The sequence below is a fragment of the Panthera tigris genome, chromosome B3, assembly GCF_018350195.1.
Source record: "Panthera tigris isolate Pti1 chromosome B3, P.tigris_Pti1_mat1.1, whole genome shotgun sequence".
Taxonomy (NCBI): domain Eukaryota; kingdom Metazoa; phylum Chordata; class Mammalia; order Carnivora; family Felidae; genus Panthera; species Panthera tigris.
The window spans coordinates 29,658,104-29,674,253 of NC_056665.1; the positions used below are offsets into that span (position 1 = coordinate 29,658,104).

General features: G+C 36.1%; 1 protein-coding gene across 7 annotated transcripts in view; it reads right to left on the reverse strand.

Moving 5' to 3' along the window:
* The window catches only part of SCAPER (S-phase cyclin A associated protein in the ER), a 549,552-nt gene that overhangs the window by 355,732 nt on the left and 177,670 nt on the right, over nucleotides 1-16,150 (reverse strand). For all 7 annotated transcript variants that reach the window (XM_042988321.1, XM_042988320.1, XM_042988324.1 and 4 more), the window contains one exon: nucleotides 8,022-8,164. In XM_042988321.1, coding sequence (XP_042844255.1) covers nucleotides 8,022-8,164 — 143 coding nt within the window. The remainder of the gene's footprint in view (nucleotides 1-8,021; nucleotides 8,165-16,150) is intronic.

Here is a 16,150-nt window from a genome sequence, read left to right on the forward strand (position 1 = left end):
TGGTGTTAGAATAAGGACGTTAAGGGTGAAGCCTGGCACCAGATGTGTGTTGTGATTTACCATAATCCCTAAAACACTACTGCTACATTATCACATGAAGTTTTTCTGGGGTGGGCTCACACCCAGCTACAGTCTCTGAGCATTTGCAGCAGCATGGTCACGAGAATGTTCCAGATGGCAGACCAGCACCCGGCCTTTGCTCGGCAAGACCCTCCTCCCCCAGAGAGTCTGAGCAGGTCAAAGCTGCAGGGCCCTCAGAAGTGAGGGGTTTGGAAACACAGCCCCGTCTGAAATTAAACGCAGAAGGGAGGTGCCGCCTGGCAGACCAATGGCTTGGTCACGGACAGATTAGAAGCGGGGAGTGGACGGAAGCTAGAGACAAAGCAGGGGTGCCTCACTGCCGGTAGACAAGCACAGAGTTCTGACAATAGAGACTAGGTAGCTGGGTGACACCATTTTCACCCTTCCCATACATACGCATAGCACGTACATGCACCAGAACAATCCACCCCAATAAACTAAGCAGTGCCATCTAGTGGAAAACGGAGCCACTACACCAAGCCCCGCGTGACTGAGCCACCTGTGCTCTAGAGGAATAATGCAAATCTCTCCTCCTGCTTAGTTTATAAAGTATAAAGTGCTTCATAGTTTGACTTCCAGGGGAAACTGGATGTAATTTCAATTGTATATCATTCTGTTCACTGGTCCATCTATTCAATATTTTTTTCTTTTGTTTTCTTATTCTTGAGTATAGAAAAAGGTTTTATTTTCCATTTTATAAAAAAGATTTTTAATTTTTTTCTAATATGTTTTACTTTTTGTAAAATTTTTAAACTCTATTTTATGTTCACCATTTCATTTTATTCTATTTTATTGTATTCATTTATTTTAATTTTCAAATGTTTTCCTTTTTTTTTTTCTTTTCTTTCCTTTTTTTTCTCTATTCTATCAAGCTTATTTCAACAACCAGACCAAACACGCCTAGGATCTAGATTCCTTGAATTGATTTCTTGTGTCATTTTGAATTTTTATTTTTTTTTCTTCTTTATTTCATTAACTCTTTTTATCCCTTCAAAATGACAAAATGAAGGAGTTCACCCCAAATAACAGGTAAGGACTTAATGAACACAGATACAAACAAGATGTCTAAACCAGAATTTAGAATCACAATAATAAGAATACTAGGTGGGGTTGAAAAAAAAGCATAGAATTCCTTTCTACAGAGATTAAAAGAAATACAATCTAGTCAGGATGAAATTAAAAATGCTATCACCGAGATTCAATCTCAAACAGATGCCAAAATGGCATGGATGGATGAAGCAGAGCAGCAAATCAGTGATTTAGAAGATACAATTATGGAGAATAATGAAGCAAAAGAAAAAGAGGAAAACTAAGGCAAAAGAGCATGGTATAAGAATTAGAGAATTCAGTGACTCGTTAAAAAGGAATAATATCCAAATCATAGGGGTCCCAGAAAAGGAAGAGAGACAAAAAGGGTAGAAGGTTTATGTGAGCAAATCATAGTGGAAAACTTTCCTAACCTGGGGAAAGACACAGACATCAAAATCCAGGAAGCACAGAGAACTCCCATCAGATTCAACAAAAACCAACCATCAACAAGGCATAGCATAGTTAAAATTCACAAAATATTCAGGCAAAGAAAGAATCATGAAAGTACCAAAAGAAAAAAGTCCTTAACCTATAAGGGAAGACAGATCAGGTTCACAGCAGACCCATCCACAGAAACTTGGCAGGCCAGAAAGGAGTGGCAGGATATATTCAAAGTGCTGAACTGCAAAAATATGCAGCCAAGAATTCTTTATCCAGCAAGGCTGTCATTCAAAATAGAAGGAGAGATAAAGAGTTTCCCAGGCAAACAAAAACTAAAGGAGTTCGTGACCACTAAACAAGCCCTGCGAGAAATTTTCAGAGGGACTCTCTGAGGGGAGAAGAGATGAAAAACAAAACAAACAAAAAGCAACAAAGACTAGAAAGGACCAGAAAACACCATCAGAAACTCCAATTCTACAAGAAACATAATGTCAATAAATTCATATCTTTCAGTGCTCACTCTAAACGACAGTGGACTGAATGCTCCAATCAAAAGACATAGTGTAACAGAATGAATAACGAAACAAGATCCATCTATTTGCTGTTTACAAGAGACCCACTTTAGACCTAAAGACACCTTCAGTTTGAAAATAAGCAGATAGAGAATCATCTATCATGCTAATAGTCTCCAAAAGAAAGCAAGAGCAGCCATACTTATATCAAACAACCTAGATTTTAAAATAACTGTAACAAGAGATGAAGAAGGGCATTATATCATAATTAAGAGGTCTACCCACCAAGAAGATCTACAACTGTAAACATTTATGCTCCAAGCATGGGAGAAGCCAAATATATAAATCAATTAATCAATATATAAATCAATGAATTACAAACATACAGAAACTCATTGATAATACTGCCATAATAGTAGGGAACCTCAACACCCTACTTACTGCAATGGATAGATTATCTAAATAGAAAATCAACAAGGAAACAATGGCTTTGAATGACACACTGGACCAGATTGACTTAACAGATATATTCAGAACATTTCATCCTAAAGCAACAGAATACACATTCTTCTCAAGTGCACATGGAACATTCTCCAGAATAGATTACATACTGGGACAAAAGTCAGCTCTCACCAAGTACAAAGAGATCGAGATCATACTGTGCATATTTTTAGATCGTGACACTATGAAACCCAAAATCACCACAAGAAAAAATTTGGAAAGATAACAAATACTTGGAGACTAAAGAACATTCTACTAAAGAATGAATGGGCTAACCAAGAAGTTAAAAAGGAAATGAAAAAGTACATAGAAGCCAATGAAAATGTTAACACCACAGCCCAAAACCTCTGGGATGCAGCAAAGGAGGTCAAACAAGGGAAGTATATAGCAATCCAGGCCTTCCTAAAGAAGGAAGAAAGATCTCAGATACATAACCTAACCTTACACCTTAAAGAGCTAGAAAAAGAACAGCAAATAAAACCCCAAACCAGCAGAAGACAGGAAATAATAAGATCAGAGCAGAAATCAATGCTATTGAAACCAAAATAATAGTAGAATGGGTCAATGAAACCAGAAGCTGGTTCTTTGAAAGAATTAACAAAATTGATAAATCCCTACCCAGTTTGATCAAAAAGAAAAAGGAAAGGACCCAAATAAATAAAATCAAGAATGAAGGAGGAGAGATTACAACCAAAACAGCAGAAATACAAACAATAATAATAGAATATTATGAGCAATTATATGCCAATAAAATGTCAATCTGGAAGATATGGACAAATTCCTAGAAACATATAAACTACCAAAACTGAAACAGGAAGAAATAGAAAATTTGGACAGACCCGTAACTAGTGAAGAAATTGAATTAGTAATTAAAATCTCCCAAAAAACAAAAGAGTTCAGGGCCAGATGGCTTTCCAGGGGAAGTCTGCCAAACGTTTAAGGAAGAGTTAACACCTATTCTCTTGAAGCTGTTCCAAAAAATAGAAATGGAAGGAAAACTTCCAAACTCTTTCTATGAAGCCAGCGTTACCTTGATTCCAAAACCAGACAAAGATCCCTCTAAAAAGGAGAACTACAGACCAATTTCTCTGATGAAAATGGATGCAAAAATCCTCAACAAGATACTAACCAACCGGATCCAACAATACATTAAAAGAATTATTCACCATGACCAAGTGGGATTTATACCCAGGATGCAGGGCTAGTTCAATATCTGCAAAACAATCAATGTGATACATCACATCAATCAAAGAAAGGTCAAGAGGGGCGCCTGGGTGGCGCAGTCGGTTAAGCGTCCGACTTCAGCCAGGTCACGATCTCGCGGTCCGTGAGTTCGAGCCCCGCGTCAGGCTCTGGGCTGATGGCTCGGAGCCTGGAGCCTGTTTCCGATTCTGTGTCTCCCTCTCTCTCTGCCCCTCCCCCGTTCATGCTCTGTCTCTCTCTGTCCCAAAAATAAATAAAAAACGTTGAAAGAAAGGTCAAGAATCACACAATCCTCTCATAAGATGAAGAGAAAGCATTTTACAAGATACAGCATCCTTTCTTGATAAAAACCCTCAAGAATATAGGTATACAAGGATCATACCTCAAGAGCATAAAAGCCATATATGAAAGACCCTCTGATAATATCATCCTTAATGGGGAAAAACTGAGAGCTTTCCCCCTAAGGTCAAGAACACGACAGGGATGTCCACTCTCATCACTGTTATTCAACACTGTAATGGAAATCTTAGCCTCAGCAATCAGACAACACAAAGGAATAACAGGCATCCGACTCAGCAAGGAGGAAGTCAAACTTTCACTCTTTGCAGACAACATGATACTCTATATGGAAAACCCAAAAGATTCCACCAAAACACTGCTAGAACTGATCCGTGAATTCAGCAAAATCAAAGCAAAGAAATTGGTTGCATTCCTATACACCAATAATGAATCAACAGAAAGAGAAATCAAGGAAAGGATCCCATTTATAATTGCACCAAACACTGTAAGATACCTAGGAATAAACCTAACCAAAGAGGTGAAAAATCTATACACTGAAAAGTATAAAAAGCTAATGAAAGAAACCGAAGAAGACAGAAAAAAATTGAAAAATATTCCCATGCTCATGGATTGGAAGAACAAATATTGTTAAAACAAATATTGTTAACACTACCCAAAGCAATCTACATATTCACTGCAATCCCTATCAAGATAACACCAGCATTCTTTACAGAGCTAGAACAAACAAGCCTAACATTTGTATGGAACCAGAAAAGACTCTGAATACCAAAAGCAATCCTGAAAAAGAACACCAAAGCTGGAGGCATCACAATTCCGGATTTCAAGCTGTATTACAAAGCTGTAATCATCAAGACAGTATGGTACTGGCACAAAAACAGACAATCTGTTCAATGGAACAGAATAGAGAACCCAGAAATGGACCCACAAACATATAGCTAACTAATCTTTGACAAAGCAGAAAAGTATGTAAAATGGAATAAAGACAGTCTCTTCAGCAAGTGGTGCTGGGAAAACTGAACAGCAACATGCAGAAAAATGAACCTTGACAACTTTCTTACACCATACACAAAAATAAACTCAAAATGGATGAAAGACCTAAACATAAGACAGGAAACCATGAAAATCCTAGAGGAGAAAGCAGGCAAAACCCTCTTTGACCTCAGCCACAGCAACTTCTTATTCAACACATCTCCAAAGGCAAAGGAAACAAAAGCAAAATGAACTATTGGGGTCTTATCAAAATAAAAAGCTTCTGCACAGTGAAGGAAACAACCAACAAAACTAAAAGGTAACCAACGGAATGGGAGAAGACATTTACAAATGACATATCAAATAAAGAGTTAGTATCCAAAACCTATAAAGAACTTAACAAGCTCAACACCCAAAAAGCAAATAATCCAGTGAAGATATGGGCAAAAGACATGAATAGACACTTCTTCACAGAAGACATCCAGATGGTGAACAGACACATGAAAAAATGCTCAACATCACTCATCATCAGGGAAATATAAATTAAAATCTCACACCAGTCATAATGGCTAAAATAAACGACTCAGACAACAACAGATGTTGGCGAGGATGTGGAGAAAGAGGATCTCTTTTGCACTGCTGGTGGGAATGCAAATTGGTGCAGCCACACTGAAAAAAAAACTGTATTGAGGTTCTTCAAAAAATTAAAAATAGAACCACCCTATGACTCAGTAATTGCACTACTAGGTATTTACCCAAGGGATACAGGTATGCTGTTTCGAAGGGACATGTACACCCCAATGTTTATAGCAGTGCTATCGACAATAGCCAAAGTATGGAAAGAGCCCAAATGTCCATTGACAGATGAATGGATTAAGAAGATGTGGTATATATATATATACCATCGAATATTACTCACAAATCAAAAAGAATGAAATCTTGCCATTTGCAACTACGTGGATGTAAGTAGAGGGCATTATGCTAAGCGCAATTAGCCAGTCAGAGAAAGACAAATATCATATGACTTTACTCATAAGAGGAATTTAAGATACAAAACAGATGAACATAAGGGAAGGGAAGCAAAAGTTATATAAAATCAAAAGGAGGGGAACAAAACATAAGAGACTCTTAAATACAAAGAACAAACTGAGGATTGCTAGAGGGGTTGTCAGTGTGGGGATGGGCTAAATGGGTAAGGGGCATTAGGGAGGACACTTGTTGGGATGATCACTGGGTGTTATACATGGGGGATGAATCACTGGAACCCACTCCTGAAATCATTATAGCACTATATGCTAACTAACTTGGATGTAAATAAACACATGCATACAAACATACATACATAAGATAGAGTCTACAAACCATGAATACATGGAAGCTTCATTTATGTTAGAAAGTCTTGTAGACCAGTAGGAAAAAAAATTGCTGTTTCAATAAAGTGTCTTAGAATAGGGTTTCCACATGGAGAAAAAAATGAAATTGGATTCCTACCTCAACCCATACAATTATGAATTCTAGGTAGATAAAGAGTTTCCTATTACAAAAAAAAAAAAAAAAAAAAGACTACAACATTTTAAAGAATATTTTAGGACTACAGAGGCACCTGGGTAGCTCAGTCAGTTAAGCGTTCAACTCCGGCTCAGGTCACGGCTCACGGTTTGTGGGTTCGAGCCCCACGTCAGGCTCTGTGCTGACAGCTCAGAGCCTGGAGCCTGCTTCTGATTCTGTGTCTCTCTCTCTCTCTCTCTGCCCCTACCCCACTCACACTCTGTCTGTCTCTCGGTCTCAAAAAAAGAAAAATAAAAAATCAAAATAAAGTAAAATTAAAATTAAAAAAAGAATATTTTAGAGGACTCCAGAGAGGTAAAGATTCCATGAATAAGATAAAAAAGCACAAATCACAAAGTCTGTTCAGTTATACTACACTGCAATCAAGAATTATATTAATCAGGTAGGGGGTGGTTAAATAGTTGATGGGAATTAAGGAGTGCATTTGTTGTGATGAGCACTGGGAGTTGTATGCAATTGTTTAATCACTATATTCTACACCTGAAACTAATATTACACAGTATGTTAACTAACTGGAATTTAAATAAAAACTTCAAAAAAGAAAGAATTGTATTAAAAGATATCATAAAGATAGTGAAAAGGCAAGCCATAACCTACAAAAATATTTGCAACATATGTATCTGACAAAGAATTGGTATCTAGTAAAGATAACTCCTAAACATTAATAGATCCCAATACAGAAATGAACAAAGAACTTGAATAGGCGCTTTACATTAAAAAAAAAAAAAAAAAAAGAGTAACTGGTAAGTATGAGCAAAGTTGCTCAGCCAAGATTATTACTAATCTTGGACAAAAAAGCACATTAAAACCACAAACAGCTATCTTTTCACATCCACTAAATTTGCCCCAATTAAGAGATCAGAGAATATCACATCAGAAATGTGTACAGCAACCAAAAGTGACTTAGACTTGGCCATTTAAATGATTTTTCCTGGATCTTTGAATCTTAACCAAGTGATTTTAAAACGCAGCAGTGGCTGAAGATCATTTATCATAGAGTGGCAATATGCTGATTAGACTGTTTCCATCAAAATACTACCACTGTGGCTCTTGTGACTAGCCTTTGATGCTTGATTATTTCCAAGCCTGTTCCTCTAACCTCCTATCACTTATACTCCCGATATTTTCCAAAAAACTCCCTTGCTTAAGCTAGCAAATTCTATTTCTATCAAATTTTATTTCTTGCAATCAAAAACTACTGATACTTCAAGTTTCCCATTCAATAGGAAGATTCAAAAGGTTTCTGTTTTGAGTACAATGACATAATTCCTGGAAATCAAAATTCATTACATTTCTGTATTTGTGACTCTTTCTTTAGAAAACCACATGACAGCAAATGACTTTAAGACTTGATCTGAATATCCACTCACTACAAAATGTTCATCAGCATCAAAATCACGATAGCAAATGAAGTACCTAGCTCTTTCTCGGGCTGCATCCTCACGGGCTTTTTCCTTTTCTTGCCTCTGTTGTTCAATTCGGGCTTCTTGTTCTTTCCTTTTCATTAACAATTCTTCTACACGGGCCTGCCGTTCTGCCTCTAGAGCTCTTTTACGTTCCTATAGTCAGAAATGTTTTAAAATGTTAGAATTATGTGTAAAGTGAAAATGATTAAAGGTGGCACAGGTTTGACATAAATTTAGATATTCAAGTAGATCCTTACTACTAGGTAAACTTCACAGAATTAAAAAAAAATCAAGTATCAATGATAATCTGGTTTTCATATGCCATTTACCAGTATTACACATAATAAGTGCTCTCTGAAGCAGATACTATGTTATTCATAGTCTGTGAGAACCTAATATGTACTTTATGGTTAATCACTTCTATAGTCTTGTGGTTTCAAAAAATGGTTTCAAAAATACCAGAAAATGATGCAGAAAATGTCATGAAGGAGTTAAATGGAAAAAAAAAAGAAAAACTTGTGGCAAGGAAAAAGAGGTATCATAATACAGCATAGTGGGTAAAAGAGTGGGCACTGGGTCAGATTCCCTGATTTTATTCCATGATCCTATTATTTACTGGCTTAGGGACTCTGGTCTAGTTGTATTGTAACTGTGCCTTAGTTTTCTGGAAGACAAATAATAACATCACTAATATCTTCAGATATTGTAAAGAACAAATGAGGTAATACATAAAGAATACTTACCAGAGGGCCTAGCATATAGTAAATTCTCAGTAATTATTTATCATCCTCAACATTAAGGCAGAAGATACTTAATCAAAATACTGTGAAGTATTATGTCCTATGTACATTTTTGCCTACTAGGAGTACTTTAATAACTTTCACCATATTACTATCTGTACTGACACATTTTTTACTTGTGCACATAGTTTTATTTTTTCTGGTTGCCATTTTAAATACACTTTTTATATGAGTTTTTTTTTTTTATAAAATTCAGAAAAATTTTCAGTCATGTTTTTTTTCTTTTTTTTTTCCAGTCATGTTTTTAAAGATTTTGTTCCCATCAAAGTTCCTAATATCTTTGTTTTGTTTTGTTTCCACAAAACCATTTGTTGACATTTTTATCTTATGTCCAATGCCTTTTAGTATCTTTTTCAACATATAAATCTCCATATTTACAAGTACAGAATTATGGCTAAATTCCAAGACTATCTTGAAATTATTATTCTTTGAGAAAAATGTATTATCACATCTTCATTTTCTCTTAATGATATTATTTTTAATTTCTATTATTTATTTTTCTCAAGTTTTTAACCATTTGGTGTTCATCATAGCAAATACACTCCTTAATCCCCACCACCTGTATTTCACTTATCCATTGCCCTATGCACCTCCCCTCTGGTAACCATCAGTTGGTTCTCTATAGTTAAGAGTCTGTTTCTTGTTTTTTTGTTTTCGTTTTTTATTTTTATTTTTTGCTCATTTGTTTCTTAAATTGCACATATGAGTGAAATCATATGGTATTTGTCTTTCTCTGACTGCCTTATTTCACTTAGCATTATACCCTCTAGCTCCATCCAGGTCATTGCAAATGGCAAGATTTCATTCTTTGTTATGGCTGAATAATATTCCATTGTATATATACTATACCTTCTTTATCCACTCATCAGCTGGCGGGTACTTGGGCTGCTTCCGTATCTTGGCTATTGTACATAATGCTGCTATAAACATAGGGGTGCACGTTTGAATTAGTGTTTTGTATTCTTTGCGTAAAAACCCAATAGTGCAATTTGCTGGATTATAGGGCAGTTCTATTTTTAACTTTTTGAGGAACCTCTATACTGTTTTCCAGAATGGCTGCACCAGTTTGCATTCCTACCAATAGTGAAAGAGGGTTCCTTTTTCTACACACCCTCACCAACACCTGTTGTTCCTTCTGCTGTTGATTTTAGCCATTCTGAGGGATGTGAGGTGATATCTCATTGTCAGTTTGATTTGTATTTCCCTGATGATGAGTGATGATGAACATCTTTTCATGTCTCTGTCGGCCATCTGGATGTCATTTTTGGAAAAATGTCTTCATGTCTTGCTCACTTATTAACTGAATCATTTGATATTTGGGTGTTGTTAGTTCTTTCTATATATTGCATATTAACCCTTTGTGGATATGTCATTAACAAATACCTTCTCCCATTCCATAAACTGCCAATGCAGATTTTTTTTTTAACTGCAAATAAATGTGAGTTTAAGAGAAAACTCTTTTGCTTATATTTTCTTCATTGTAAATAATTTTCTGTGCCAGACATTGTTGTTTTTAGTGTTAAAGAGTTTTTGAGATCTTATATATAGCTAGAAAAATTTCCACATATTATGCTTACTTAGTAATGAGAAGAGCTATAATCAATTAGTTCATGATTAGTATGCCTGACAGTAAAGAATATATTTAAAATCTAACTGTATGCCTCCAGTAGTCTGTAATCTGCCAAATATGCCTTCCGGAAATCAGTACATTCCCTGTAGTTCCCAATCCTTCCTTCCCTGGGCCCCCTCCAAAAAAAAAAAAAAAAGAAAAGAAAAAGAAAAAGAAAAAAAGTAGGGACTTTTTAGCTTACTAGTTTAAAAAAGTTTTCTTCTGCTGGGGTAGATAGGGTTTCTTGTAGGTATGAAGTTACCATAGTGAGCTTAGTTAAGTATTAGAAGTATTCAGATGTCTCCTCAGTATTCTCTTAAACTGCTTTAGTATTTTTTCTCTGTCATTTACTGGGCACTTACTATGCTAAACACTGTGCTAAGTATTTACCCATATTAGCAATTTTAGTATCACAACAAACTGGGGGTCTTTAAGGTAAAATGACTTGCACAAGGCTGTATAAGTAGTAATTAGGAGAACCTACCATCACTGTGTTCCATTAATCATAAAGACTAGGGGCCAGGGAGAGGCTATGTGAGCTACCTGGGGAATGGGAATGAATTTTAAAAAAAATATGTCAATACAATCAAAGGCAGAAGAAACAACAGGTGTTGGTGAGGATGTCCAGAAAGGGGCACCCTCTTACACTGTTGGTGGGAATGCAAACTGGTACGTCCATTCTGGGAAACACTATGGAGGTTCTTCAAAAAGTTAAAAATAGAATTACCCTATAATTCCGCAATTGCATTATTGGGTATTTACACAAAGAAAACAAAAACACTAATTCAAACATACACCACTATCTTTATAGTAGCATTATTTACAATACCCAGGATATGGAAGCAGCCCAAGTGCCCATCAACTGATGAGTGGATAAAGATGTGGTGTGTGTATATATATATATATATATATATATATATATATACAATGAAATATTATTCTGCCATAAAGAAGAACAAAATCTTGCCATTTGTGACAACATGGACTGAGCTTATAATGTTAAGGGAAGTTAAGTCAGTCAGAGAAAGACAAATATCATATGATTTCACTCATATGGGCAATTTAAGAAACCAAACACACAAAAGAAAGACAAAAAGAGAGAGAGACAAACCAATAACAGACTCTTAAGTATAGACAACCAACTGATGGTTAACAAAGGAGAGGTGGGTGGAGGGATTGGTAAAATAGGTGGTGGGGATTAAGGAGTGCACTTGTGATGTGCACTGGGGGATATATGAAATTATTGAATCACTATATAGTATACCTAAAACTAATATAACACTGTATGTTAACTTGAAATAAAACCTTAAAAAACTATATCATGTGAAAACACAAGTTTCACAATAAAATACAATAAACTTAGATATTAAATATAAAGAATTAAACCAGAACTTTTCATTTCATACTTTGTAAAACCAAAAGTTTCAAAAATATGCTTTCAAAAATTATAAAATGGTCTTATAAATGAAATATATGGGTATATGTAATTTATGTGTATGTACAATGTAGCCAAGTTGAATGTGTAAATATAATGCCAACTTTTGATCTTATTCATATATATAACAGATACTCCAATATTGTACCAATAGATATAACTGGACTTCAAAAAATATTCAATATTTTAATTTCTGTTTTTAATATAAATGGAAAAGATAACTGGTAACTATAGCTAATGAATAAAATTATTAAGTTCAGCTCATATTTTCCTTTCTAAAATTTAAGTTTCCTAAATATAGGAAACTTTGTACCCCACATAAGCATTTTGCACAGTGCAAGAGTTCCATGAATATCTGTTAAATGAAGCATAACTTTGTAAAATAATAGCCATTATAAATCTATATACACACAAATAAAGAGTATCAACCTGCAGCAAATGAGTTAGAAAGATATTTAACCCTTAAGCCTTCTGAAACCTCTGAAACCCCCACAAACTTTGCTTATTCCAATCAGTATTTGTTTATGGAAGCCGAAGAATGGATACTGCTACCCCTATATGCTCTTTATACCTACAATTTAATGACTAGGGCAAAAGGACAGGCAGAATATTTAAGGAAATTTAACTTAAAACTAACCAATAATTTACATAACTAAAATGGCAAATTGAGAATATATGATGACAGCATATACTCAGTATTTTACTCATAAGAAAAAAGGGTCACAATTGCCTGTAACAGTTTATGGGAATGTTAAAAAGTAAAATAGTGAAAGAAAAGCAGAGGACCTTACTATTATTGTATCTACAGAATGCTTGCCTTGCCATTAGTGCCTTGCACATCTAGTAATGACTACCCGGTAAAAAATTTTTTTAATTATAAATAAGTTATACATTACCAGTGGACTTTTCTTTTTAATTTTTTTTAAATATTTATTTATTTTTGAGAGAGAGACAGAGCATGAGCAGGGGAGGGGCAGAGAGAGAGGGACACACAGAACCCAAAGCAGGCTCCAGGCTTTGAGCTGTCAGCACAGAGCCCAACACGGGACTTGAACTCACAAACCGCGAGATCATGACCTGAGCTGAAGTAAGATGCTTAACTGACTGAGCCACCCAGGCACCCCAAAGGACTTTTCTAATATCAGTATAGGTTGACTAAACTTGATAGGTTTTTAATTTTTCATTGAAAATTAAATCCATAGGAAATTTCCAAATTTTGTAAATGTTTATTTTTTTTTTTAATTTTTTTTTTAATGTTTATTTATTTTTGAGACAGAGAGAGACAGAGCATGAACGGGGGAGGGTCAGAGAGAGAGGGAGACACAGAATCGAAGCAGGCTCCAGGCTCTGAGCCATCAGCCCAGAGCCCGACGCGGGGCTCGAACTCACGGAAGCGAGATCGTGACCTGAGCTGAAGTCGGACGCTCAACCGACTGAGCCACCCAGGGGCCCCAAATGTTTATTTATTTTGAGAGAGAGAGTGTGTGTGAGCAGGAGAGAGGCAGAGAGAAAGGAGAGAGAAAATCCCAAGCAGGCTCCATGCTGTCAGCACAGAGCCTGACACAAGGCTCGATTCCACAACTGTGAGATCATGACCAGAGCTGAAATCCGATGTTCAATTTACTGAACCACCTTGGCACCCCTTTAATAAGAAAAATAATTCTAAGCAGTCAAAACAACTTTAAAGTGCTAGTGTGTACAGGAAATCCTTACTACTTTCAGGAAAGAACTGCTTTCCTTCTGGCTTTAATAAACGTCCCAATTTGTGAAATGAGTCATTATTTTGTTTTTAATGTTTATTTATTTTTGAGAGAGAGAGAGAGACACAGAGTGCAAGCAGGGAAGGGGCAGAGAGAGAGAGAGACACAGAACCCAAAGCAGGCTGCAGGCTCTAAGCTGTCAGCAGAGCCTGACGCAGGGCTCAAACCCACAAACTGTGAGATCACAACCTGAGCTGAAGTAGGATGCTTAGCCTACTGAGCCATCCAGGCGCCCCAAGAGTCATCATTTTTAAATGGAAGATAACTATATATTTCAAATCTTCAGATCTATAAAGTGAATGCAAAAAAATGAAGCTAAGATGTCTATTCAAAATATGCAATATTACTCATATATTTCCCTTCCTACCAACAGAGTTAATCTGTAGCTCATACATAGCTCTACAACACTTTTCACATTGTGTTGTATTGTTTGCCATAAGGCAAGGATTGTGTCTTAATTATATCTAAATTATTAATGCCTAATGGTTCTTCAAAAATAACACATAATTTACAAAACATAATGATTTTTATAAAACGGTCCCAAGCAGAGAAATAGGACACTGAACTGAAATCAAATAGAGATCAGGGATGAATATAGGAATGCCTGCCAATACCCACAAATAGTAGAGAATAATCAATGAACTTTTAAAAATTTATTGATACTTTAATTTCCTAAAACCACCAGTAACATAAAGAAGCAGGAGAGGCACCTGGGTGACTCAGCTCAGGTCATGATCTTGCAGTCTGTGAGTTCAAGCCCTATGTCGGGCTCTGTCTGACAGCTCAGAGCCTGGAGCCTGCTTGGGATTCTGTGTCTTCCTCTCTCTCTGCCCCTCCCCGACTCACAATCTGTCTGTCTCTCTCTCTCTCTCTCTCTCTCTCACAAATAAACATTGAAAAAAAATTTTTAAAAAAGACCCATGAAGTATTAATAACATCTCTAATCTTTAACATAACAAAGCTCTGCATGACCTGTTCCCTAACTCTAGAGAGTGTACTCTCCTATGTCTCCTGCATGGAATGCCTACTTCTCATTGTTTGCTTCTATCTTATTGTTTTCAAATCTCAGCTGAGGGACCATCTTCTCTAGGAAGGTTTACCTCACTTTTTCATCTCTTTGCCACTCTCAGTTTGAGTATGGTGTTTTCCTCTGTGCTTCCAAGAATGCCGTTGCTGTTATACTGATCCTAAAGGATTAAGATTTGTTTATATATGTCTCCCCATTGAGAACAACGATGTATCCTTTTCATGTCCTTGAATCTAGCACAACATATGGCTTATAGTAGTAATTCAATAAATGATCACTGAATGAACAAATAAACATTGGTCATAATAAAGTATGTCCTCACTTATATTTGAACACTGCAAAATTTGTTCTCTACATCAAAAGTGTCAAGTCCTTATTTCTAGCCTGTACAAAGAGGTTTTCTCCTCCTCTTCCCATGGAGAAGTGCCTTGTCTTTGAAGATGTTCTCAATGGTGTGGAGACGGCCCTTGCAGCCAGCATGTAGGTGGTCATGGTTCCAGATGGAAACCTGTAGCAACACTTGACCTCAAAAGCCATCTTGGTGCTGGATTCCCTTCAGGACTTCCAGCCAAAGCTGTTCAGTTTGCAGACCTATGAATAAGCTGCCCACCATGCACTCTGGGCACCACGGCCACTGCACCCATTCAGGTGACCCATGCCACCCAGGAAATCACCATGTGAGCAGTCCTTCCAGCCCATGAGGTTGGCCTTCTCATCCCTAGTGGGCTTGGCTTACTCTGGCTAGTGCTGACAAATCATAATGACACAGTTGAGAAACAGCAGAGATAGTCCAAAAGAGAGATCAAAGTACTCATGTACATAATCATATAGAATATGTAAGTGATCATACAATGTCATTATATTTAAATAATCATGTAATAGTCATATATGACAAATATACATACATACACGGTTGCATGTGGGTGCTTGTGTATGTATATATGTGTATGTATTTACACATGCACACATATATATGTAAAATACTTCCTTTTCTAAGACAAAATAAAATTACATTTGTGTTCATTTCTTTTCCTTTTTAGTTTTTCTAAACCCTGGCTGAAAAATGTAAAATATGTGTACATATATGTATATGCTTACCCATATGTTTGTATGTTATATTTATGTATTTCCTATACCACTTTAGTCTTTTTAAGTGTTGGTTTTAATGTGCCATATCAACTGATAAAAGTGAGATGGTAATTGTATTTGGTCTGCAATTGAGTGGAAAAGCCATGTCATCAATAAGTCCTAAGAAATCATCCTCCTTATTAGTAAAATTGAGTATTTCTATGCCCTCAAAATCTCTCTATGGACCTCTACTCAAAGGCCAACTCTGCACCATACCATTAGAAGTTTCTTTTCAGTGTGAACATAACTGTAATTTATATCTTACATGTAGGTGCATGTCCACATGTGAGGATACTTTCTACCTCAAAATCATCCCCCTCCTCTAAAAACATTTATTTTTCTAATACAGTCTTTGATGCAAATATAATGTGAATTCAGAA